Source organism: Paramormyrops kingsleyae, chromosome 5 (assembly GCF_048594095.1).
Source record: "Paramormyrops kingsleyae isolate MSU_618 chromosome 5, PKINGS_0.4, whole genome shotgun sequence".
NCBI lineage: Eukaryota > Metazoa > Chordata > Actinopteri > Osteoglossiformes > Mormyridae > Paramormyrops > Paramormyrops kingsleyae.
This window is the reverse complement of record NC_132801.1, coordinates 21485758-21509421: the sequence shown is the minus strand read 5'-3', so window position 1 is coordinate 21509421 and position 23664 is coordinate 21485758. Positions and strand designations below refer to the sequence as shown.

Genomic DNA, 23664 nt, shown 5'->3' with positions numbered 1-23664 from the left:
TGTACTATGAAGTCTGTTGAGCCAGCATCACTGGATTACTTGGGGTTTAACACAGAATTTTTTGTACAGTAAGTCCCTGGGTTAAGAACGTCTAATTTACAGACAACTTTTGAACGGACTGCCATAAATCCCATTATATTACAAATCTGAGTTAAATAAAATGGTTTGTAATAACTTTGTGATGCTCATGAAAACAGCAGTTGCTTTAATGTTACCTCACGAATGCCCCTTCTGGTATGCAAGACATCAGTGGAACGACAGTAAGTACCATATGTAATACTTTCCTTATTATTATTATCATCATTATTATTTTATTAAGTACTGTATTATTATGTTTAAAATAGGGCTGCACAATGTCACATTTCAATTATGTCACATTTGCAATAATCACCAGGGCTTTCTATATTATACATTTAATGGTCATAAATGTTAACGTTTGTCCGGGCGCCAGTTTGTCAGTACTATAGGGATGATTACTTATGCCCACAATTTGGTAAGAAGATTAGTAGTGTGCCTGAAATATAAATGAGGTGTGTATTGTGACGCCCAAAAATGAGTAATCCGTATAAATTCAACATCCTTACATTTAATAAATGTCGGAGTTTAAGCTGCAAAAAGTACCACCAAACCACTGATGTGTTTTAACCTTGTTTACCCACAATATCTTCTCCTTTAAAAGATGATGTCGCTGCTGAGCTGTCCCTTTCTTCACCGCCACTTCACTATTTTCATGTTTTACCAAAACATTAGCATGTGGTGCTCCGCTAACCAAATGTAATAAAGATGAGGATATGCCAAATTTATACAGATTAGTAACTTTTGGTCTGATTAACCGCTTCTTTGGGCTTTAAAAGCAAAATTTAAATGTTTCCTTGTTACATGCTCTCTGAGATTGTTCCATTTGTAAGAGAGCTGGATTTAAAATGTTGATCCCAGATGACAGCTGATTTTTATCCACATGTGTTGTGGGTGCGAACTTGAATTTCTGGATGATGATGATGGTGAGATAAACATTTGTGTCTAACACGCATGCCTGTGTGTTAGATCCTTATCCTGCTGCTCTCTGCCAGTGTGCTCACATTTCCCCTGGGGTCTGAGCACTTGCTCCTTTGTTCTGTGCTGCAGGACTACGCTGAGAAGGAGAAGGCCATTGCAAAGGCGCTGGAAGACCTGAGGGCCAACTTCTACTGCGAGCTTTGTGACAAGCAGTACCAGAAACATCAGGAGTTTGACAACCACATCAACTCCTACGATCACGCGCATAAGCAGGTAATACCGCCCTCTGGGCTTGTAGGAGGCTTTGTGGCTGTATTCGCCTGTCACAGAACGCCCCCCCTCCCCCCCCCACACTCCTGCTTTTTTTGCATCCAGACATGTGAAAGTCATCGTCTTTTTTTTGCAGAACTGTATTTGAACCCTCCCCTCCCTGAAGAGACTCGGACTGGCAAAACTGGTCTCATAGGAGCCATCTTATGAATTAAGCCATTGTTCATATGCTGCACATGTTCTGGAAGGGTGTCAGCAATTCCCGGGTTTATCAAACACATGCATGAAACAAACACAATCGGTGACCACTGTGTTTAAAAAAAGAAAAAAAAGAAAAGAAAAAGTGCCATTAATTGTAATATTCACATTTTGTTTGATTTGCTTGTTCTGTACTATTTGGGAAATCAAACAATTGGGTTCAGGCTGAATGAGCATGTGAAATAAGGTTATAAGCTACATTCTGAAGCAAGTGATGCAGTGCCAGTTAAACACAGTGTGTAATAACCGAACCCTTGAGGTGTGAGAGTGAGAAACGACCGACACTGATGTGGGATGACCGACTTTAAAGAGCATCTCTGCTGGGCACAGCTTGCAGGTTCCTCCCCCAGATGTGTCCAGTTTAGCAAACCGCTCTGTCACCCCCCCCACCCCCCTCCTCTTTCAGCACAGGCTGGGGGTGTGTTTGTTTCAGATCTCCCCTAACTCCCTCTCTCAGCCCACGGAGATGTAGTTTGGCCTAACCTGTGACTGCTCCCTGTTCACCGACCCCTCCTACCTCATCCATTGCACTTATCCATGTATGAAGCAGGCTCACCAAGTAATGGCAGATTTTTTTCTTTTTAACTGCATTTTCAAAAGGAATATATAATTTTGGGAATTGTAAAATCTACCTTTCTGTTTTATTCTTTTTTTTCCGTTTTTGTTCTACGATCTGTAACATTTTTCAGCTGATGTATTGCCAGCACCCCCCTCTATAAAAGTGGGCATCCAGACCCAAGGCGTGAGTCTCTCTCTGCTCGCTTGTGTCCCCCTGTCCTCCTGACTGCTGCCTCTCTCCATATGTCGTGAGCGGGTGTTCCTGTGTTCTGTCTCCCTCCCCATCGACTCCACTAGCTCGCGGATGTCCACTTGCACTTCAAAGGCAATGTCCAGTCTGCACAGGGTCAGATTTTCATCTACTGTAACCAGGAGGGGCGGGGTGGGCCGCTGTTGCTGGTAGTGTCAGTACTGTGATGTAGGATGCCAAATTAAGTGCCATTCATGTGAGATGAAATGTTTTTTTTCTTTCTTTCTTTCTTTCTCCAGGACTGCCTTTATCAGTAAACGCCTGTATATTAGAAGGTTAGGATCAGCCTAGTTCTGGTCGTATATATTCCGCCACTCTTGCCCTTCTTGCAGGCATGACATTGTTTTGCTGTCTTCTTCAGTCTCTCTGTTATTCTTTCTAGTATTTTTCATTATGGTTGGTAATGGCTAATCGTGTAGCTGCGCTGTCCCCCCCCCCCCCATACTAAACATTCGTCGTCCCCTGTCCTCCTCTCGCCATCCCCCTCACTCCCTCATTCCAAACCTTGTCCTGTGCACCTTGTACCGGAGTGCAATAGATTTGAGCTGTGGTTTGCAATTTGCTGCTGCTTTTCTCATGACAGTTACTATCTATCTATTTATCTATCTGTCCTGTAAGACACGTGAGTACGCTCACACACACACACACATGCGCACACGCCTGCGCGTGTGCACACACTTAGAGACGAGCGCGAGTACATCGGGGGTACGGAGGAGGCACAGGTAAGGTGCCAGTGACCCCCTCTGGTGGAGTGGTGGTAATGGTGGATTAATTTTGAGGAACTAAATGGAAGAGGGGGCGGGGTGAGGGACAGGAGTACGATTGTTGTGGCTCTGGTGATTGCCCAGTTAGAACTGATTTTCTCCTCACTGAGATTCTCAGCATTGACTTCCTACCAAGGTTCTCCAAAATGTAGAGCTGCTGAAATTTAATAGTCACAAGTTTCAGTCACATTGGGTCCATAATCAGTGCCATCTGTAAGTCTGGAGAAAATCTGACCGTAAACTTACTGTCTCGTCATAATCTTGGGCAGGAGCGTAGTACACATATTGCTTCAGTGGGAATTTGTTGTCAGAGTGCTGCGTTCAGGTTACTTTTTAACCTTCGTCCCCCCCCCCCCTCCCCCACCCACCATTTTTCCTGCTCTTCTTGTTCCCTCTAATTCCCCTCTACCCCCATCCCCCACTCCTGCGTCCTTCCTGTGCTACAGAGACTGAAGGAGCTAAAGCAGAGGGAATTTGCCCGTAACGTGTCCTCACGGTCACGGCGGGACGAAAGGAAGCAGGAGAAGATGCTGCGCCGGCTGCATGAGCTGGCTGAGCAGAGAAAGCAGCAGGACTGGTGAGTGGGTGCTGCCCCCCACAGGCCGGCTGCCATACAGCTGTGAGGGCTGCATCTCATGAGCATCTGTGTCTGTTACAGTGCCCTTGGGAGCGGCCCCATGTTCAAGCCCACCACTGTGGCTGTGGATGGTGAGGCAGGGGAAGAGGGCCCCTCAGAGGGTCTTTCTGCTGGAGATCTGTGTACTGAGGGGCCCCCAGCCCCAGACAAGGTGCTTGCCAGCCATGGTGCCCCCTCACCCAAGTCAGTGGCTGCAGCTGGCTTCTCCGTGAACTGTAGCGGATCCTCACCCTCCTCTGCTGCCGCCCCAATGCCCAAGGTCAGTGTGTCATTCTCCTTCGCCAAGAAAACCCCGGTCAAACTGGAGACCGCAGCCGCGGTGTTCACGGACCATGGGGAGGAGGCTCTGGTAGAGGAGGGCCAGGAGGGGGAGGAGGCATCGGGGACACCAAGGGCGACCAGTGCAGAAAGCCCCAGCATGGAGGAGGAGGAGGAGCAGCAGCAGCAGCAGCAGCAGCAGGAGGCGGATGAAGGGAGCTCCCTGGCCTCCACCCTCTCAAAATTGAAGATGATGATGAAGAAGGATGAGAGCGTCTCGGGCCAGGAGCCCCAGTACTATCACTATGTGCCGCCAGCTCACTGTCGCGTGAAGCCAAATTTCCAATTCCTCGTTTTCATGAAGGCCTCAGACCAGACCGGGAACCAAGAGGAAGAAGAAGAGGAGCAGCAGCAGGTGGCAGGCAGTCCTGCGCAGCAGCAGAGTGATGATGACAAAGACAAAAAAGAGCCAGATGCTCCACCCGAGTTGCCGGCCTTGGAATCTGCCACTGCTGAAGCCCCCCAAGTGAAGGCTGAGCAGGAAGGTGCTGAAAAGGAGCCCCCAGAGAGCAGCCGCGGTACAGGCGAGCCTCACGTGGGACCCCGCCTCCTCACGGGCCCCTTCTTCCCTGTCCTCAGCAAGGATGAGAGCACCACCCTGCAGTGGCCCTCTGAGCTTTTGGAGTTCACACGTGCCCAGCCGTCATTGTCCTATAGCTGCAACCCACTCTACTTTGACTTCAAGCTCTCACGCAACAAGGGAGCCCGTGCCGGGAAACAGTCCAGCGCTGCTGTATCCGACGGCAAGTCGGAGCCGGCTGAGGGGCCCGGGGACCCACTGGCCCCAGGCTCCGGCACGGACAAGGGGGATAGGAGGGATGGAGGAGAGGACAACCAGAAGCTTCAGCACAGCAGCAGCAAGAAGAAGAAGAAGAAGAAAAAGCACAAGAAGTCTGGCAAGCGCCTGAGGCGAAAAGACCGGGATAAAGGGGCGGGAGAGGGAGATGAGGGGGAGGCTGCGGGGGAGAAAGGGAAGAAGAAGAAGAAGAAGAAGAAAAAGAAGCACAAGCGAAAGAAAAGCAAGAACAGGGTGTCCGAAGAGGAGAAGGGCAAGGATGAGGAGGGGAATGTGGAGACCTCCGAGGCCGGCAAGAGGAAGCGGCCAGTGAAGGAGGAGCCTGGGAAGCAAGGGGATGAGGAGGAGGTGGGGAGAGGCGCTGAGAAGCCCGGGACCTCGGAGGAGCATAACAGCGCCAAGCGGCATAAGCCCGACCCCAGGCCTGCGGACCCCCTGAGCGGCTCAGCGTCCTGCCCGGCACAGAAGCGGAGCGGCAAGCGGGGTAGCAGTGACAGTGAGGACGGCGGCTCCTCCCACCGCTCCCACCGACACAATTCCACGTCACGGCAGCGGCACTACAGCGAGGACTCAGAGCGTTCCCGCAGCCGGTCGTCACGGCGGCGCAGTCAGCAACAGCGGCGGCGCCGGGCCAGAGCGCGCTCATCCCGCAGCCGCTCTTACTCCAGCAGCTCACAGTGGTCCTCCGGGGGCAGCAGCCGCTACAGCCGGCGCAGCCGCAGCTACAGCGACAGCTACAGTGACTACAGCGCCTACAGCGAGGACAGCCGTCACTCCAAGCGTTCCTCTGATTCGGAATATGGCCCCCGGAGGTCCCGGCACCGCCGCCGTTGCTACTCCTCGTCGTCCTCGGAAGCAGAATCCAGCCGCTCGCGCAGCCGCAGCAGCCGTCCGAGGCGCCGGCGACGCAGCAGCTCCCGCAGCTCCGGCGGCAGCAGCAGCGCCCCCTCCTGGAGGCGCGGCAGCTACAGCCGCAGCCGCAGCTCCGTCAGCCGCTCCTCCAGCTCCAAGGGCTCCCCCTCCCGCCGCCAGCATGGCCGTGCCGGTTCCAGCCACCGCCGCGACTTCAACCGCTCCCGCATCTACCGCTCACAGTCTCCGCGTTCCTCCTCCCGGGGTGTCCCTCGCAAGGACTCGTCCTGGAATAACAGCTCTTCTGTGGGCCACCCCCGAGGGGGTGGGGGCAGTAGCACCAGCCGCACCACTGCCAATAGGGGAGGTTCGAGGGAGCGCAACTCCCTGACGGCCAGGCAGTTGCTGGAGAAGGTTCAGTCACGCAAGGGTCCGGAGGAGAGCACCACGGGGGTCAAGGCAGGGGTCAAACCGAAGGACCCTCCCCAGGGCTACTTCGGGCCCAAGCTGCCACCCTCCCTTGGGAACAAGGCTATGCTGCCTCTGTTTGGGAAGCTCCCAGCAGGCAGGAAGCCCACGCCGTCACTGCGCCGGCCAGAGGAGGTGGAGAAGGCAGTGTCAGGCGAGAGCGCGGACACTGGGGGCGAAGTGATCCTAGTGGAGCCCATTCGGGAATTCCCACCACCCCCTCCACCCCCTCCTCCCCAACAACTGGAGGAAAGTCCGAAGGCTGGGGTAATTCAGGACCCCATTGGGATGCCCCCTGGTGAGGCCCAGGTTCTTCCAGAATCCGGCTTGTACGAGACAGAGCCAGGCTTGCTGGTTCAGTCATACCCGACCGAGCCAGGACAAGAAGCCCCCACCCCGGGACTGGAGCCCCTCCTGCCAGACATGCAGCAGCAGCACCAACAGCAGCAGCAACAAACACAGCCCCTGCACTCCTATCCCGGGTATGCCCCCCTTGGCATGGAAGAAGAAGACCTGGGCATGGAGACGGAGGAGGACTCCTCCCTGGCTCCCCTGGAGAGCCAGCCCATCACCTTCACCCCAGAGGAGATGGAGAAGTATAGTAAGCTGCAGCAGGCAGCCCAGCAGCACATCCAGCAGCAGCTGCTGGCCAAGCAGGTCAAGAGCTTCCCATCGGCAGCGGCAGCGGCAGCGGCGGCAGCAGCCGCACATGCCGTCAGCCTGACCCCCGCGCCCCCTCCCCCGGCCCTGCAGCAGATTCACATCCAGCAGCCGGCGGCCTCCCCCTCAGCCACGTCCATCACCACCGTGCAGCACGCCATCCTGCAGCACCACGCCGCCACGGCAGCTGCCATCGGCATCCATCCCCATGCTCAGCACCCCCATCCGCACCAGCTGGCTCAGGTGCACCATATCCCTCAGCACCACCTCACCCCCATCTCCTTGTCCCCCCTTGGTCCGACTCTAGGCCACTCCCTGGGGCATTCCCTGATCCCCGCCCACCCTACTGCCTTTCTCTCCGGACAGCCTATCCACATTATACCTGCTTCTGCCCTGCATCCAACCCCATTGGCTTTGCATCATGTCCCACACGCGGCTCTCTACCCCACGCTCTTCGCGCCCCGCCCCACTGCGGCTGCTGCTGCCGCAGCCCTGCACTTGCATCCCCTTCTGCACCCCATCTTCTCTGGGCAGGACCTCCAACACCCTCCAAATCATGGCTCTTGAGGGCAAGCTGTCACACAGGGCTGCCCGGGGCAGGAGTGGAGTTCGCACTGGTGGCCACACCCACACCAGCCTCTTTATTTCCCCAGCCTGACAGCCATGTGGCCAACGCAGAAGAGGCCACAGTTGCCTAAGAGCCTGAAAGCAACACTGGTCGTCCTTGGGTATGTGAAACCAGTCTGCTGTCTTGGATGGGACCTCTGGTAGTGTGGTTTGCTGCGTTGTGATGGTGACCTACTGCTGGAGGGGAGGGGAGGGGAGGGGAGGGGAGGGGGGTGGGGGTTCAAACTTCTACATCTCCAGATTCTGAGCAGGACCTGGAATCTGGATTTTCACTGAGGCAGAAGAATGGATTTGCTGGAGTTTTGGGTGCAGGCACAATGAGAGAAATTTGCAGACTTTGTAGAAAACCAGAACACTGGAGTATTTTTATTGTTGTTGTTGTTCCTGTTGTTGTAGTTGAGATTAATGTATCAAGTTTGTTTCCAACAGCCAAAGAGATGCAATGGCTGAAGCCATAAGTTGGGTTTGGGATGCAGTATGTGAAGAAAGTAACAAATAAGGACCTTACAAAATACCTGACCTAAAAATAACCAGCAAGTTAATCCTGAGGGGTCCTTAAGGAAATAATAAATAATAAATGGTATTCTCTAGCTAACTTTGCTGTTATCAGCATATGGCCGTACAATGGTCTTGTGTTTGCTTCATCCTTTTTGTAGTTGTGAAAATGACGTAAGACACTTGAGTGGATGTTACATCCCATTTATATTAACGTGTCTTTCAGCCTACATCTAGTCAAAACGAATAGTGGTTTACGAGTTCTGATTTCATCAATCATATTTGTCAGTAAATGTACAAATATTGCTAACTTATTAACTCTGTGTAATTACTTTCAACTGGCTGTGTGGAATAGACCACAGAATATAAACTGATGACAAGGGCTCTCGGAGTTTAATTCCCCAAAGCACAGTACCGCCCTAAAATCCACCTTGGGTAATAAAATGCCCTTCCATGTACACAGAGACACATAAACACTCACATGGATTAAAAGGTCATACTCATTGTGAAACATTGATTGCACTGAAACAGTACCATGCTGCTTTTGTAGCATGTAACTTATGATTGTAGGGTACTGCAATTTTATTTTATTTTTTTCATGAATGGTTTTTCAGGTGGATCTTCTGAAGCAGCATGTTTTTTTCCCTCTGTAAATATGGATGCTGTCATATAGATGGCTGGAAGAGTTTTTGGTTTGGCCCCTATGCCTAATGAAATCTAATATACAAGGACTGTGAGACAAAATTAAAACAAGTACTAAGCATGTGTATTTTAGCAGAACTGGTACTGTTCACTATATATATATATATATATATATATATATATATATATATATATATATATATATAATATAATATAGCGCAAAAGTCAACTTTTGAGTGTTGTATGAATTTTCTTTCAATGGTTAAACACCTGTATTGCCTATCCTGGCTTTTACAGGTAGTTAACAGCTGAGCACTGTGCCTTCTGCTCCACCCCTCTTGTACATAAAGACCAGCACTTGAGATATGACAGTTGTAAGCAAAGATGGATAAGGACATATTTGTCTGTGTTTCTCTGATCCAAAAAGGAAAAAAAAGAAAAAAAAAGTCTCATCAGCTGCCACTAGAGGGCCTCAGCTGTTTGGCTGAGCTTTAGGAGAGCTCTGTCACCATACACCAGGGATGCTAAACCCTGTCCCTCAGGGCCAAAAGACATTCTAGGTTTTGCTCCGCTCAAGCCCTTTGTTGCATTATGTAACATGTTTTGGACTGTAAATCACCTCACCTGGGCTTCAGTGTCCATCAGGTGCTAAAATGTTCTTGTGCCCAGGGCTGGGCACCCCTGCCAGTTAAAGAAATGGGCCTGTGTGCAGCTGGGGAAGGCAGTAGTGTGTGAACCTGCTGGTTCTGTGTGTGATCTGGTTTTTGCTCCTGCTGAATTTAAAGCATTATTTATGACCTTTCATCACAAGCTCATGTGCTCAAGGCTTATTGCTGTAAATAAGTGTACAGTGGAAGGAATACAGTAACATTATTCAAAGCAGTTTTATTGAACTGTCAACATCTGACTGCAATATTGCTGTAAAATGCTTCTTTATAATAAAAAAATTTATGGAATCAGTCTCGCCCAACTGGTGTTGAAGTACTGCTCTGGGAATTTAACAACTTTGAAACGGGTTTCACAGCGGGACAAATTAACTGCTACCCTATCCATTTGACTGACATAAGTTACGACAGATCCAAAAGATTCACTCACTAAACCAAGTTGTTATAAATATGTAAGATTCAGAAGGAAATGAGTATAGTACTGGTGATTGCTCACTTATCACAGTAAGGAAATCCGAAAAGAAAGCAAAAATGATCTAATTCATGAAAACCTTTCATCATGGAAAGACAAACCAGCTTTTTAAAGGTCTGCAGGATAAAGCAGTGTAGAAGAATTCACAAAAAAGATTGAATAACAATAGAGGAAAACAGTCAAATATAAAGAGACATACTAATGCATTATATATAAAATGGATCAAATCAGACTGTCACATTAAAACTGCCTTCCTGGACATGAAAGGAAAACTGAAGCAAGAGCAGTTGATCACAGAACTTATATGTCAATTTTAATCCAAACAAAAGCAAGAAATAGGGCAAAACTATTAACAAAAACACATTTTCAGTCCATACAGACCATCATATTCACATTTCTGCTGGGCCTTTGTTGAGACTCTAGTAAGTCCCCAGCTTTGCTTATGATTGGTAACAGACCCATTGTGCAGAAATATTATCCAAACCGTTTGTTTTTACATTGCTTTCGATCAAAACAGTGAAAAGGACAACACAAACAGTTGTTCTCGGACTAGACATTGGCGATTCACTGGAAGGAAGGAAAAAAATCTAATTTCCTGACAGTTGAGAGACATGCACCAGCGGGGAAGACAGAAAGGTGGAATTTTTCTGCAGCTCTCCTGAGGGCACATTTTGAGCCAAAGCCCAAGATCCTGTTGACATACATCCTCCTGCCTGCAAGGTGTTTGCTGTATTCACCTCTCTGCGGCACTGGGTTAGTTATTACTCATCCAGACCACCGACAGTTTAAAGATTTGACTCCTCTCATTAAATTCTGACATGCTACATTTTAGCCATTGCATTTCAAACCACAATTGGTTTTATAAGAATAATGGTAAAAAATACATTGACATTTAAATTATTTTTAAGCATTAATTATTGTGTATTATAACAGTTATGAGAAATGCTTTTTTATGTTATGGGACAGGCAATGGATATATAGGTACAAGTCAGAATTTGCATCCTGTTACCATCTGGTCTGAAATTCAAAAAAATTCAGGGGTCATGGAACAGAATTAAACTTCAGTACTAGACATATTTAGAACTATTAAAAAATGCATTACCCACTGAATCATGCAGGTGATTCATTCACATCTTAATCCACACAACTCCTTCGTAAAATTCCTCTGAATATGACTTTCAGACTAGAACTCCTCATCTGTGGTGTGCCACTGAAGAAGTGCATGGAAAGGACCAGAAGTGCAGCCGTCATGGTAAATCTGTGTGCGACGCCATGAGTTTACAGGGAACGCCTGCCTGAAGCTCAGTAACATTGGCAGGAAATCCTTCGGGAGGGTCTTTCCCTGTCATCAAGCTGTAGGTCTCTGCGTTCTCAAAATGCTTCCGCAAAAAAAAATCACTCCGCTTCACTGAGACAATCACAGATAATTGGATACTTTCCTCTAGGTTGATTTTTTTTTTCACAATTCAATGTTATGTCTGCACTCCATTTTCATGTACATTCCATCTAATAGAGCAGTATTCAAGATTTCAGAATGCTGAAGGTTTTCAATAACTTGTCCTTTTCTTAAAAAAAAGGAAAAAAAATCAACACTTGCCTGTGTGGCGTACGATCATGGTGTCATGATGATTAAGACACACAAAGGGTGTTGATGTGCTCAACCCCTCAAGTACCCTGGCAGTAGCTCATCCTCTTGCTCTGCCAACAGGGTTGTGGTGGCAGTAGCTGGCTCCCCTTAGCTCAGGTATTTAATTACCAAGACTATGACGATGCAGGTGACCAGCATGCCACCAATCATAATGAATTTGTCTTGGAAGGCCCTCTTCTCAATCAGACGCATCACCGTGTTGGACAACCCCAGCATGTTGGCAACATCCAGCATCTTCTTGTGGGTGCCCTGCAGAAGTATGGAGCAGTACAGGTGTTCTTCAGGGTGCAGGTGCTACTGGACTCACAGACATTCTTGGAACACTGGTTCTCAAACTTCTGGCTAATAAGGGTTTCATGAGTAGATTATCAGTGGAATTGGGTCCACTGCTGATGGAACCTTAACATGTGTAATCGCTGATGGTTCCTGAGTGAACACTATGAGGGTTCCTGAGTGAACACTACAGTAATACTTTACTGAAGGCCATGGTTTTTGTCATTTATGTGGTGGCCTAATGGCTATGGAAGTAATCAAAAGACTTCCGGTTCAAATCCCCGACAAGCAAAGTACCACTGAGGTGCCCTGAGCAAGGTACTGCTCCCCAGGTACTGAATTACCTACCCCCTGCTATGTCACGATGTCACATATGGGTTAAATGCAGAGGACATATTTTTTTGTTGTACTGTGGTGTGTCAACAACAACTAAGCACTTTCACTTCACATTCATAACAAAGGATGTATTCATAAAGCATAAACATGGCTATATTTATCAAAAGGCATAACACATTACAGCCATGTGTGCTATGTATTATGAATGCTTTTATGAAGCTCTCATCTATAATGCACTATGCAGTAGATACCTTTATAATGCCTTATAACAGTCAGTATAAGCATTAAGGATGTTTATACTGACTGTTATAAGGCATTATAAAGGTATCTACTGCATAGTGCATTATAGATGAGAGCTTCATAAAAGCATTCATAATACATAGCACACATGGCTGTAATGTGTTATGCCTTTTTATAAATATTTATGGCCATGTCTGTAATGCTTTATGGATGTATTATAATGCATTAAGAATGCGTTTATAAATTACTAAAAAAACATGACCAAAACTACGAACCTAGCAAGTAAGTCACCATGTTTCATTAAGAGCAAGTGAGGTTTTCTGAACAGCTGCAGGGTGCAAACAATCCTCTAGTGTGTGAAAGGCTGAACAATGGAGTTCGTCTTTCCTTCCTTTTCCCTGCCCATTCCAGCCAAAGAGAATCTACAGCATCACCCAGGACACGCCTAGATAAAAGGGAATCTAGGACCAGAGGCAGAAAGGGCATTCTCCCTAGGAACATTAGCTCAGCCTATCATCCTCCCAACATCTCACACATAACACAGAATGTCCAAATACTGAGTGCAACCTTCAATGTGCTCCGCTGGTCCCTCAAGCCATCTAGGATACTGCCGCCACTTGCAAGAAGGTCATCCATGCCTTTGTGTGCATCGTTCAGGCTGGTGTTGAACTGAAGTGTCTCGTCGATCGAGATGGAGGTGTCGGCATCCTAAGTGTGGGAGACATATCAGCTCGTATGACCAATGACGGCCAGAATTGCCCCAAAACGGGCTACATAACAAAACAAGGGCAAAGGCTGGAATGAGCAGCAGCAGTTAGGGGCATTTAGAAGATAGAGTCAATACAACTTTGCAGAGCGCTGTGACACTAACATTGGTGGTGAAGGTACGGGCCATCAGCTCGTCCCTCTCACGCTCTTGGACCTCACGGACATATCGTCTCTGCTGGAAATTGCGAAGGCCACTCTGAAGGTGTTGGATGTCATACTTCAACTGGTCTACTCGTCTGTGGAGGGTCCAGCACAGGTTCTCGTCACACTGATGAAATACCATGTTTATAAAAATAACAATTCTAATCCTCATTGGCCTACAATAATTCACTATGATAATAAATTTACTATAGTTACACTGACGCGTCACAACCCACTTCATACGCATTTTGTTCTAGACTGAACTGCATAGCAGTTGAGTTCAGAAGGTGTTTGCTGAACTCAAAGGACATACTCAGTCCTGAAAACATGTTGACTGGTGGCTACTGGGTTTTCTTTGGGAATTTCGTAGGATACTGTATACCTTTCACCCCAATATTGGTGCATGCAAGGCCTGTAGCAGCACAGAATTGGCAAAGGTGGGTGTCCTGAGGAGCTAAAGGGACTGTAGGTTTTATTTCTCTATGTGTGATGTTAAAGTTCTTAGATTTTCCTAGTGAAAAATTTCCATTTCAAAAGAAATATATTCAGCAAAAGTAAAATCAATAACTATTATTATTATTACTATTAGTAGTAGTAGTAATGACTTTTATTCAGAACTTTTATCCAACACACCTTAATTTTCCCATATCAGTCTTTCCCCACCACTGAAGCAAGTCAAGTGAAACGCCTTTCTCAAGAATACAATAACCAAGCTCTTCATTTGAATAATCAGACATCAAGTTATCAGTGTCTCTCCTTATCCTAACCCCAGCTTGCTGAAAAAGGTAGTTCCTCCTCTAGCAGAAGATTCTTCGATTCCGCATTTAACTTAAATTGTTTCAGGTGACATTCTCCACACAAAAGGAGCAGCAATTAGCAGACAGGATACCCCAAAACTCAGGAAAAGGAACTCCACGAGCAGCCTTGTGTCTTACAGCTTGGCATTCTGCCGCCGGTTCGGTGGTTCCTTGCTGGCCAATATCTCCAGTCTTTCCAGGTGACGGAAGATTTGGTTAATTTTTGCCTGCAGCTCCTCCTCCAGCACTTCAGACCCAGACAAAAGTACAATTAATCCACAGAGAGATTTCATGTCATGTTATTAAAATTCATCTTAGGTCAAGCAGGATAACAAACAATTTCATCATTCTGAACTAGTCTACTTATTCGTCAGCTCATTCATCACACTTTCAGATCATTAAAGTTCATAATATCAACTTATTTTCATGGCATCATAGGGAGCTAATTTTCCTTGGACATGGTCCAGCCACCCACAATGACCTGCAGTAAATGACACATCTTGTCACTTGTTGACAGGTACTGTAAGGTGATGTCATGGGGATTCAACAGACTGCTTCATTATCTTAGCTGGGTGCACCACTCTACTTTCCTGCCCTGGCACCAGGATGGCTCTGAGCCCACCCCCCATCCCCATCCCCAACCCAGGAAACAATAAGGATGACACCCCCCCTTCACAACAGGAACCCACGCTCGTCAGGAAGTCGCAGACTGACTTGCTCAAAAGAGGAGTTTCACAGAAACGTAACTCTTAAAATGTCCTTATAAAGACTTAAGGGTGACTATTAGGAGGAACAGCTGTGACATAAGGCAACGGATTTACCACAGATTTTCCCTACAAAGACGCCTGCCCACTTAAACAGAAAACCTCTGTGAAGCGACAAAGCACTGCACATATACATTGTGCCAAATCCAGACTTATTTTTCATCTAGCCTAATTAAAATAAAGGAATTAAGTCGTACGAACTCACATCCGATATACTCCCGGTCTGTCGTTTCAAGGCGCCCCATTCTGGATTGTACATCTTGGATTTGTCTAGGCAAAAGAAAAAAAATAACAGTCTATAATATTACACACCAATGCCAAGAAATAACCCGCATCAAATAAAAGGACATTGGTTTATATGCACACATACGCACGGCACCCATAAATAGCTGACATACAGAACTTCTGTAGACTGCCAGGTGTTATTTTGTAGTACCTAGTTTAAAAGTAATAATTTGGGGTAAATGCATAGTAACTGACTCACTCACGCTTATTTCAGTAGTAAATTCATAAGAGATATATAACCTCAACAATTTCCGGGTATTATCACAACAGACGCGTTGCACTGTTCCGAATAATATAATTAAGGATATAATGTTCCCTAGTTAGCTTGAACGTGATGCCAGCCACAATTTGCGCAGTAATAAGTAAAAACAAAGCTAAGATGACAACTCTTACCAACACAGTTCCTAACTACACTTACTTATTTGTTTCGTGATATAAAGTCTCCATGTTTCGTGACGTTCCAACAAACGGGAGACGAATGACTGCTGGAAATGGCACGGGGTGTCACAACCGATTTTTTTTATCTATAAACTATGTAAATAAAAACGCAAACGGTTATCCTGAATGAATTTAGACCATGAGCCTTCAATGCGAAAGTATACATCATCACCAGTTTCCACATCATCACCAAAAAGGACCCCAGTTAGGTAGGCTGCGATTCGCCTGAATGAAAAAAGAAGATCGTTGGTTCATGTGCGAATACAGTACTTAAAAATTAACTTAAGTAAATATTACTTCGATTTAAATTGTTGTTATAATTGTGTTATGTATTTTTTACAAGACGTTTCGAAGCAGTCATTGTGACTCGATATAAGGAAGTCATTTGCTTAAAAGTAATTACTGATAGACGTTAATGATAAAACGTACAAATAGTGCACTAATGCATAATTAAAGGATTCTTCGTGTGTTTTGATTATTGTATATTTTCAGTTTGTCTTTATGTCCCTTTTGGAAATTGAATTTAACACTTTAAATGCTTACATCAGTTAATTAATAAACCAATAATGAAACATCATTTATGCCAACTTTGAGCACATGTTACAAACACATAAGATAAATACCATATTTTTTCAGGAATACATATGTTCAAGAAATCAGTTAAATATTATAACAAGTATCACTTGTATACACTTTTACGCACAGTTTTTGCCTCCAGTGTATTAATATTGAGACAAAGCTATATTATAGACAAGAAATTAACATATGGAAAAGACAAACAAATGATGTATGCTATTAAAAGTTAATAATTAATAATTACCATCAATCTTCTAATTGCTTATCCTGAGCAAGGTCACTAGAGGCCCATGCCAGGCAGGGCACATAGCAGAGGGTCCAGCATATGAATGGAATGCCAGTCCACCAAAGGGGACATACTGCAAGCAATTTAAAGACACTAGTTAGCTTAACTCTGTATCTTTGGACAGCAGCAGGAAACGCACACAACAAGAAGAGAAAATACAGAAATATGTACAATTCCAAACACACAGAGCAGAGGTTTGATTCAAGCATACAACCCTAAATGTCAAAATCAGCTTTTGTATAAGTATGTTCACACATATAGCAGGTACATTAATAGTTAAGTCATAGATCATCACTAAATTTGATGTTATGGTAAATCATTTGTCTAACCACTTTCCTTCATTTTTTTCCACTGATATAAACATGGCGTAGTTTTGATCTGTTGTAGTCGGAAACTTGTCTTTTTTAATGATTGCCACAAAGGAATTGTGTTGCATGGATAGCATATAAATGTGCTATTAGTCTCATGTAGAAATGATCATGTGACCACTGAGTACTTACAGAGACATGTTGAGGTATACCTGCTGCAGTACAGTTTCCTGCCCAGCTAATCATACAGCTAATGCAGTCAAATCCCTTTTAAGTGTCTTTTTTGTTAAATATAACAATGATTTGTTATATAACAAATATTTATAGTAAAATATGTAGATATAAACATATAACAAGATATTTTTTTAAAAATTACTGTCATTTTGAACAATAAAAAATTATTTTTGGTATTTCAATCTGCTGTGACAGCTACTTTGACAGCCGATTCTAAACCTGAAAACTTTTGTTTTGTTGTAAGGTGTATGGTTGAGTGACTCCTCATGGTCTTCATTTTGTTACTTTTGTTAAGAATAGAAATGAAAGGATTTAAACCTTTGTTACATCTTTACTTACATTTTATGCTCATCATTGGCACAAGACATAAGATGTGAGAGGAGTGGTACGATATAGAGAGAGATGCTTAAAGGCAACACCTATGACTTCATTGCTTACTACTTGACTAATTTCCGTATTTTCCACATCTTGGTCTGAGGTCATTTTTTAGTTCTGTCGATTCTTGTGTTCAATGACATAATCTAGAATATCAGTCATTCGTAAAGTGGTGAAAAGTCCCAGGCTGTCATAAAGACATCATGATATTTGTTAATTGATGTATCATCTGTTTTGTTGATTGGACTCAGCAAATGCAGCCATTGATTTGTAGAATTAATCTGTAATACTTTAACAAAATGTCAACAAGGGCCCCTCAGAGAAACAATTGCTATCTGTTGCAGACAGTAGTCCTGGGGCAGTCCTAGCCCCTCTGCAAAAAAAGGCTGCTCTACACAAATATCATTCCTCCCTGCTCATCACTGGAGCCAGGGAACAAAGATAATACCCGGCCAGTTCCTCTAGGGCAGATTGATGGTGATGTGTAGTGATTTCTGACATGGATATAGCTGGCTTTGATTCTGTGTTGATGTTTACCCTTGCAGAGCCATCTGAAGGGTGAGACAGTTGCGCCGCAAGACTCCCTGTTTCTCCAGGCAAGAATTCTTTAACAGAGGGGGCCTCTTTTCCTCTGGGCCACAAACCACTGCTGTTCATGCTGCTTCTTGCTTTTTCCTGCTCATGCTCCATAGAAGTCACAACATCTTCTTTGGACAGGTGAGGAAGAACAGGGAGAGACAGTGGACACTAAGTAGAAGGGAGGGTGAGACCAAGACAGGGAGGGAGAGCAAGATGAGGAGGGAGAGAGAGCCCACTAAGAAGCCTGTCAAAGCATGGCTCATGATCCATTTTCTGCTCATCTCTGCTGAGGTCACACCGATCAGCCGAATGTGTCCTCCAGCGACAGCAAGTCTTTCAACTGATCATGTCTCACATAGAGGGATAACAGACAGACCTCACACCCAACCAGGCTTTCCTGATTACACCTTCTCCATCGCCCTCTGGCTGCAGGTGTGCAGTGTGGGAAGTTTCATCTGTATTGACTGCCGCCATGATGCAGGCTATGTCACAGTAGTAGATTCACATATGACAAATTCCTTTAATTTCTAAAAAACAAAAAATGTATCGAGAAGATCACCCTCCTTGCATTTCTTCTTTTAAAGTTGGGACATCATCACAGGTAATGCTAGTATAAAAAGGTACAAAAGCTAGATCTCTTTCTGGACAAAGTAAATTAGTCTCGCAGAAATCCAACGATGTTCATTCTGGATTGACACATAATCCCAAAAGGATATATTCAATTCAGAGTTATCTTATAGACATCTGAATCTTTGCTTGCCAAGTAATTTTGATCCTACAGTATTTATTGCAACACTGCACCCATTCTTCACTGTAATTACAAAGAAACATGTAAAGGGCTATAAATCACTGCTTTGTGAAATGGCAGTTAATGAACAGGGCCTACCTCAAAACCTGAGACAAAGAGTGACACAGGAAGCCAAGCTTTTGGGAACCTACATTACAACTTCTCTTTGTTTGAGTTCAGATATGCTACATGTAAACTGAATGGGAGCTCAGCCTATTTCATCATTTCATCACAAGTACCGAGTTTGTGCATTTTTTTTCCTTTTTTTGCCTGTTGTTTGCCCGCTTGGTTCTGCACCTTTAATAAAGGGTAATAAGATGCAGTAGAGGCGGGAAATTGTGCCCACCCAGGCAGAGGTAGTAGTGGTGTGTGTTTTTTTTCCTTCAGAGCTATGCTGAAATACCTGCCCTGCAGACACACATCCTGCATGATCCTGAGCGAACCACCCCCCCACCCCCAGACCCCAACGGAGCCTGGGATCAAGGATCACCCAGCTGCCACACAGTGCCCCAGACAGACGCTCAAAAACGCCCCCCACCCAAACTCCTCGCCTGCAGCCATACCACCTGGGAGTCCCTCAACACCTGAGTGGACTTTGAGCCAAGCACACTATGAGAAGGTCATGTTCCTCAGGTCTCTGTGAGCCACAGCATAAACACCAACATCACACTCACTCTCGTCAGTCTCTTTTAATAATGGGAGTTACTGCAAAGCTTCACATTTCTGTATTTTCCATGTACATAGCATTTTCACTTTATTTCATTTCTTAAATTTTACATACAAGTTAGTTAAGGTATGTTGCCAGTTGTACCTCAGGATGCATGATTAATTACATAAAGGGAGTCCCCAGATTTTTATTCAAATTCTGCTATAGCGAAATGCACCAAAAAGTGTAAAATAACCATTCATATATCCATCGATTTTGCATAATCGTTTTTCCAGGATGGGCCTTCCACATTCCAATGAGCCTAAGGTCTATTCCAGGAGCTATAGGGTGCAGTTATGAGATGAAACATTTTCAGGTGGGTAGAGTTTTATGTCATTGTAATGTAGCTGCCTGTGCATTTTGACATCATTAACTTCAATTGTCAGGAATAGTTTATTCATGTGTTTTTCTTTTAAATATTGACTCTGTGCAGTTTTGTAGCAATATGTATTGTACTAAGCCTTTAAGTCCTTGACAATGAATCTACACCAAATGGTATAATATACCTGAGACATCACTCATTCCAACCCTACAGACACGGTGGTACCAGCATCTCCCATTGTGCAGTAGCCTGATATGCTTGATTCCTACAGTATGAGCAGCTTCTTCAGACTATGTTGACCATTTTCGTGGGACTGTTTGTGCTTGGGAAGGAGGTCACCCTCTGTGTGTGTGTGTGTGTGTGCGTGCGTGTGTGTTGCACGTGTGTGTGTCTATTATGTTTGGGGGTGTATGTGAGTGAGTGTGTGAGTGTGCATGTTTTGGAGGGAATTGGAGAGACGTGAGGGAGGAAGAATATGATTGGATCCCACAACATGATGCTGTCTCTTATCGCCCCTCAGTGCCACACATTTCTGGTGGCCTGGGCCCAGGTGCCCTCCCAGGATGGTGCAGGGATCCTGGGAACTGCCTCCCCATCTCTTTCCCATCCTTCAGGAACCAATCCAGGGATTGCTGGGGGCTTTAGTGCCATGGGGAGCCCAGCAGTTGCATGGGCTGGACAGGAGCAGTGGGGGGGGGGGGGGTTTGCTACTTTGCTGTGTAGTTATGTCTGAGCCAAGGGTATTTTGAGTGTTTTGTGTTTATACTTTCTGTGTCTAACATTACTATATTTTTACCCATACAAAATGTCATTTTTATAAGAGATAATGCAGTGAACAAAAATACAAAAATAAAATATATTTAATATAAAGGAGCTCACCACAGATGTGTGACATCCAAAGCTGGAGGTGGATTTTGGTAATAGACTATCAACCTGTTGATATTAAACCAGCTGGTTTGTTCCTTGTGCCTACCTCCCTATTCCTTAGCTCTCCCCCACCACCACCATCACTTTTTGGTTTGAACCTATCATCAAGATTACAATCCCTGCCTTTCTCAGTGGGGGTATAAGGTAGGTGACCTGTGATGTGTAGTATTGTCGGCCTCTTTCATCTTCCTGTTGGTCAGGCACTCGTTCCGGAACACATGCACCTGTGACCCTTGGGGAACTCCAGCAAAGAATGTTTCTCTCGCGAACGCATCTGTATAAAGCTCTGGTCCTCCATAAATTGTATCAGACACAAACCTATTTCACCTCATAGCCCCCCCCCCAGTCACTGTGAAATAGGTAACATCTGACAAATGTTCAGCCACCAGCAGCACCCCTCTAAGCCCACAACAACCCTCAACTCAGGTCTCTTCAGGAAAAAATGCACTCAAGTCTGTCGTAGCTCCAGGCACTGCATGAGCTTGTTATGGGTTGTGCAATTGTGTTAGTCATTTTGCATTCCGGATTCCTGCCCAATGCTGTATTCCCGGTCTTTGCTTCTTCTGTCCTTTCCCTCAGTCTTATTTTGCTCCTTTCTTCCCATTGCCTGCTTTAGGGTGGGGTGTGGCCCTGATTAGAAGATCCCTTAAAAAGTTTGTCTTCATAGAGAGTTCTGACTCCCTTTTGGACATTTGCTTGGCCTCAAAAGAAGCAGTTGGCATCAGTCTCGAAGAGTTCCATGTGGCTCCAATAATGTGCTGATTAGTATCTATGTTTCACTTTATGTGTGTGTGTGTGTGTGTGCATATGTGTGTGTGTGGTCCATGTATATGTTGTTAAAAACCTGTTATTTTGACCTTGCAGTGACATTTTTGGTCCCCACAAGGGGAAACGTTTATTTGTTTTTTGTTTGGTTACTTATGGTTAAGTTTAGTTTGGATTAGAGTTATGCTCAGAGAAATGAATGGAGAGTCCTTGTAGAGATATGTGTGTGATAGTATGTGGCATGGTTGGGGGGCCGGTGAGGTTACATCAGTGCAAAGATGGGAGATAAGATGTCTAGTCCCCAGGGGATTCAAGTCCAGCCTGGCTGACCCTACAGATCAAAAGGTAGAGCCAGTGACTCACTTAGTTGACCCGGGTATTGCAGTGCTGATACACACACACACACACACACACGCACAAACAGAGATGTTCGTAATTATATCTTCGTGGGGACTCTCCGTTCATTTCTATGGGTATAACCCTAATGCCAACATGATGACCACTACCCAGCCCTAACCTGGACCAAGCAAAAAATTAGACATTTTTAGTTTTCTGAAAAATGGTCCCCACAATGAAATATAAACACACACACACCTATATATAACCATATATATATGTACAGTGTGAGCATACTTGTGTGTATGTATAAGCATGCAAAACATTGAGATTATGTGTATCTTATAGATGAAGAAACATAACCAAAGCATACATGCACTCGCATACATGAAGAGCTGCGGAGTCTAGATGTTAAAGAAACAAGGTGCAGCAAAGCTGTGCACTGAGACTAAGAATGTGGCCCTGCAGGGAACCCCCCAGGAAAGACGGCTTCTCAGTGGTCTGGGCTGGGCTGGGCTGCGGGGGGTGATTTATTGAGTCGGCTGCTGACGGCCCGTCCATCTTGATAATTGCATGATTTGACAGGAAGTGCTTCAGTAGCACTATGAGACACCAGGAGTTATAGTGTGGAATGCTAGGAGGGAGGGTTATGCGTGTACACGTGTGTGTGAGTGTGTGTGTGTGCGCGCGTGTGTCTGTGTCCGTGTGTGTGTCTGTGTGCATGTGGTGCACGTAGTCTCTGATCCAGAACCATTCCCGCTTTGGTGATGACTGCGACAGCCCCACTGAGCAGGACGCCTGCTTCTCACGCATGTCTCGCACCGGGAGGCAGGTCCCTGAGCCCGAGCCAGGCTGGCGGTGGGTGTTCAGTGTGGCAGGAGAGGGGCAATTCACAGAGAGCGCTCGTATAGCGGGCTGTGTCACTGGAGGTGATGTGGCGGGACAAGGTGTCACATGCTCCCATGGGTCCTTGCTCTAGTCCTTTTGTTCAGCTTTTGGCGCCATCGCGGAGCATGTGACACCTTGTCCCGCCACATCACCTCCAGTGACACAGCCCGCTATACGAGCGCTCTCTGTGAATTGCCCCTCTCCTGCCACACTGAACACCCACCGCCAGCCTGGCTCGGGCTCAGGGACCTGCCTCCCGGTGCGAGACATGCGTGAGAAGCAGGCGTCCTGCTCAGTGGGGCTGCGTCCACTCTGAAGGCCACCGGGAAATGAAGAATTTAAGAGTTCATTTAAAACAACAGCAGCGGGGGGCAGCAGGGAACTCAGTTTGGCCCCCAGGGCTCCTTGAAAATCCCCTCCAAACCCCATCCCACTTCCAGAGATAAGTCTCTCCCTCTTACGCTTAGGAAGTCTCAGCTTTTCTCCTCATCTCCCTCCTGCTGTCTGCTCTCGACTCTTTGGAATTGATCCCCCCCCCCCCCGCCATACCCCCCACCCCCCGTCCCACCTGACCCTCATGCTTATTTCTTCACTTTAATGGAACTTCAGAACTGACAGACCTCTATTAAACATACAACACAGAGTGGTAGTTCCTCACCCCCACCAAAGTCCTCATGTCCTGGCTGTGAGCTGTAAAATACCATCTACCACACCATTACTCTGAGTCTAGTAAATGTCATTTCTCCTTATAAAGTCGTATGCTTGATGGAAAAGACACGGCCTTGATGGGGAGACCTACGAAGCCCAAGAGAGCCGCATTGGAGGGAACCGTTTTAGCTTCATGGCACAAGGAGTCATTAATCCATGTGCTTTTAGGTCAGTGTTGCTACCGCTAATCCAGGCCGACACATTAAGTTACAGCGTGGCCCCAAAGGGTTTAGGGCTATCGCCTTTGCTCTCTCACCTGCAGCCATTAAGATACAATATGAGTGTATGGAAATAATGATCATAGTCCTTTGTGTCATTCTGATATCTTTGTACTCAGCATTATTGTAGTGCTGTAAGCCTCAGCCAGGAGTCACAATTTTTCTTTTTTTTGGGGTGAGATTTTCTGTCATAAAATTTGTTTCAGCAAGATTTGGCATGTACAAAAGACG

General features: G+C 45.8%; 2 protein-coding genes across 10 annotated transcripts in view; one reads left to right on the top strand and one right to left on the bottom strand.

Annotated features, from left to right (window-relative positions):
- Positions 1-9547, top strand: part of LOC111832884 (G patch domain-containing protein 8-like) — a 40815-nt gene extending 31268 nt beyond the window's left edge. For 6 of the 9 annotated variants that reach the window (XM_023790627.2, XM_023790628.2, XM_023790629.2 and 3 more), the window contains 3 exons: positions 1126-1269; positions 3543-3673; positions 3755-9547. In XM_023790627.2, the coding sequence (XP_023646395.2) occupies positions 1126-1269; positions 3543-3673; positions 3755-7394 (3915 nt within the window). In that variant the 3' untranslated portion in view covers positions 7395-9547. Of the gene's footprint in view, positions 1-1125; positions 1270-1410; positions 2267-2571; positions 2608-3542; positions 3674-3754 lie in introns of those variants that run through there. The other 3 variants (XM_023790632.2, XM_023790633.2, XM_023790634.2) reach the window with 3 other exon arrangements.
- A 468-nt stretch (positions 9548-10015) lies between these two features.
- On the bottom strand, positions 10016-15612 carry gosr2 (golgi SNAP receptor complex member 2). The gene is made up of 6 exons (XM_023790636.2): positions 15399-15612; positions 14901-14965; positions 14070-14178; positions 13097-13229; positions 12793-12933; positions 10016-11625 (listed from the first exon to the last, which is right to left on the bottom strand). Exons 1-6 carry the CDS (start codon positions 15425-15427, stop codon positions 11464-11466), a joined length of 639 nt encoding a protein of 212 aa, XP_023646404.1. The 5' UTR covers positions 15428-15612; the 3' UTR covers positions 10016-11463.
- Positions 15613-23664: the final 8052 nt, after the last annotated feature.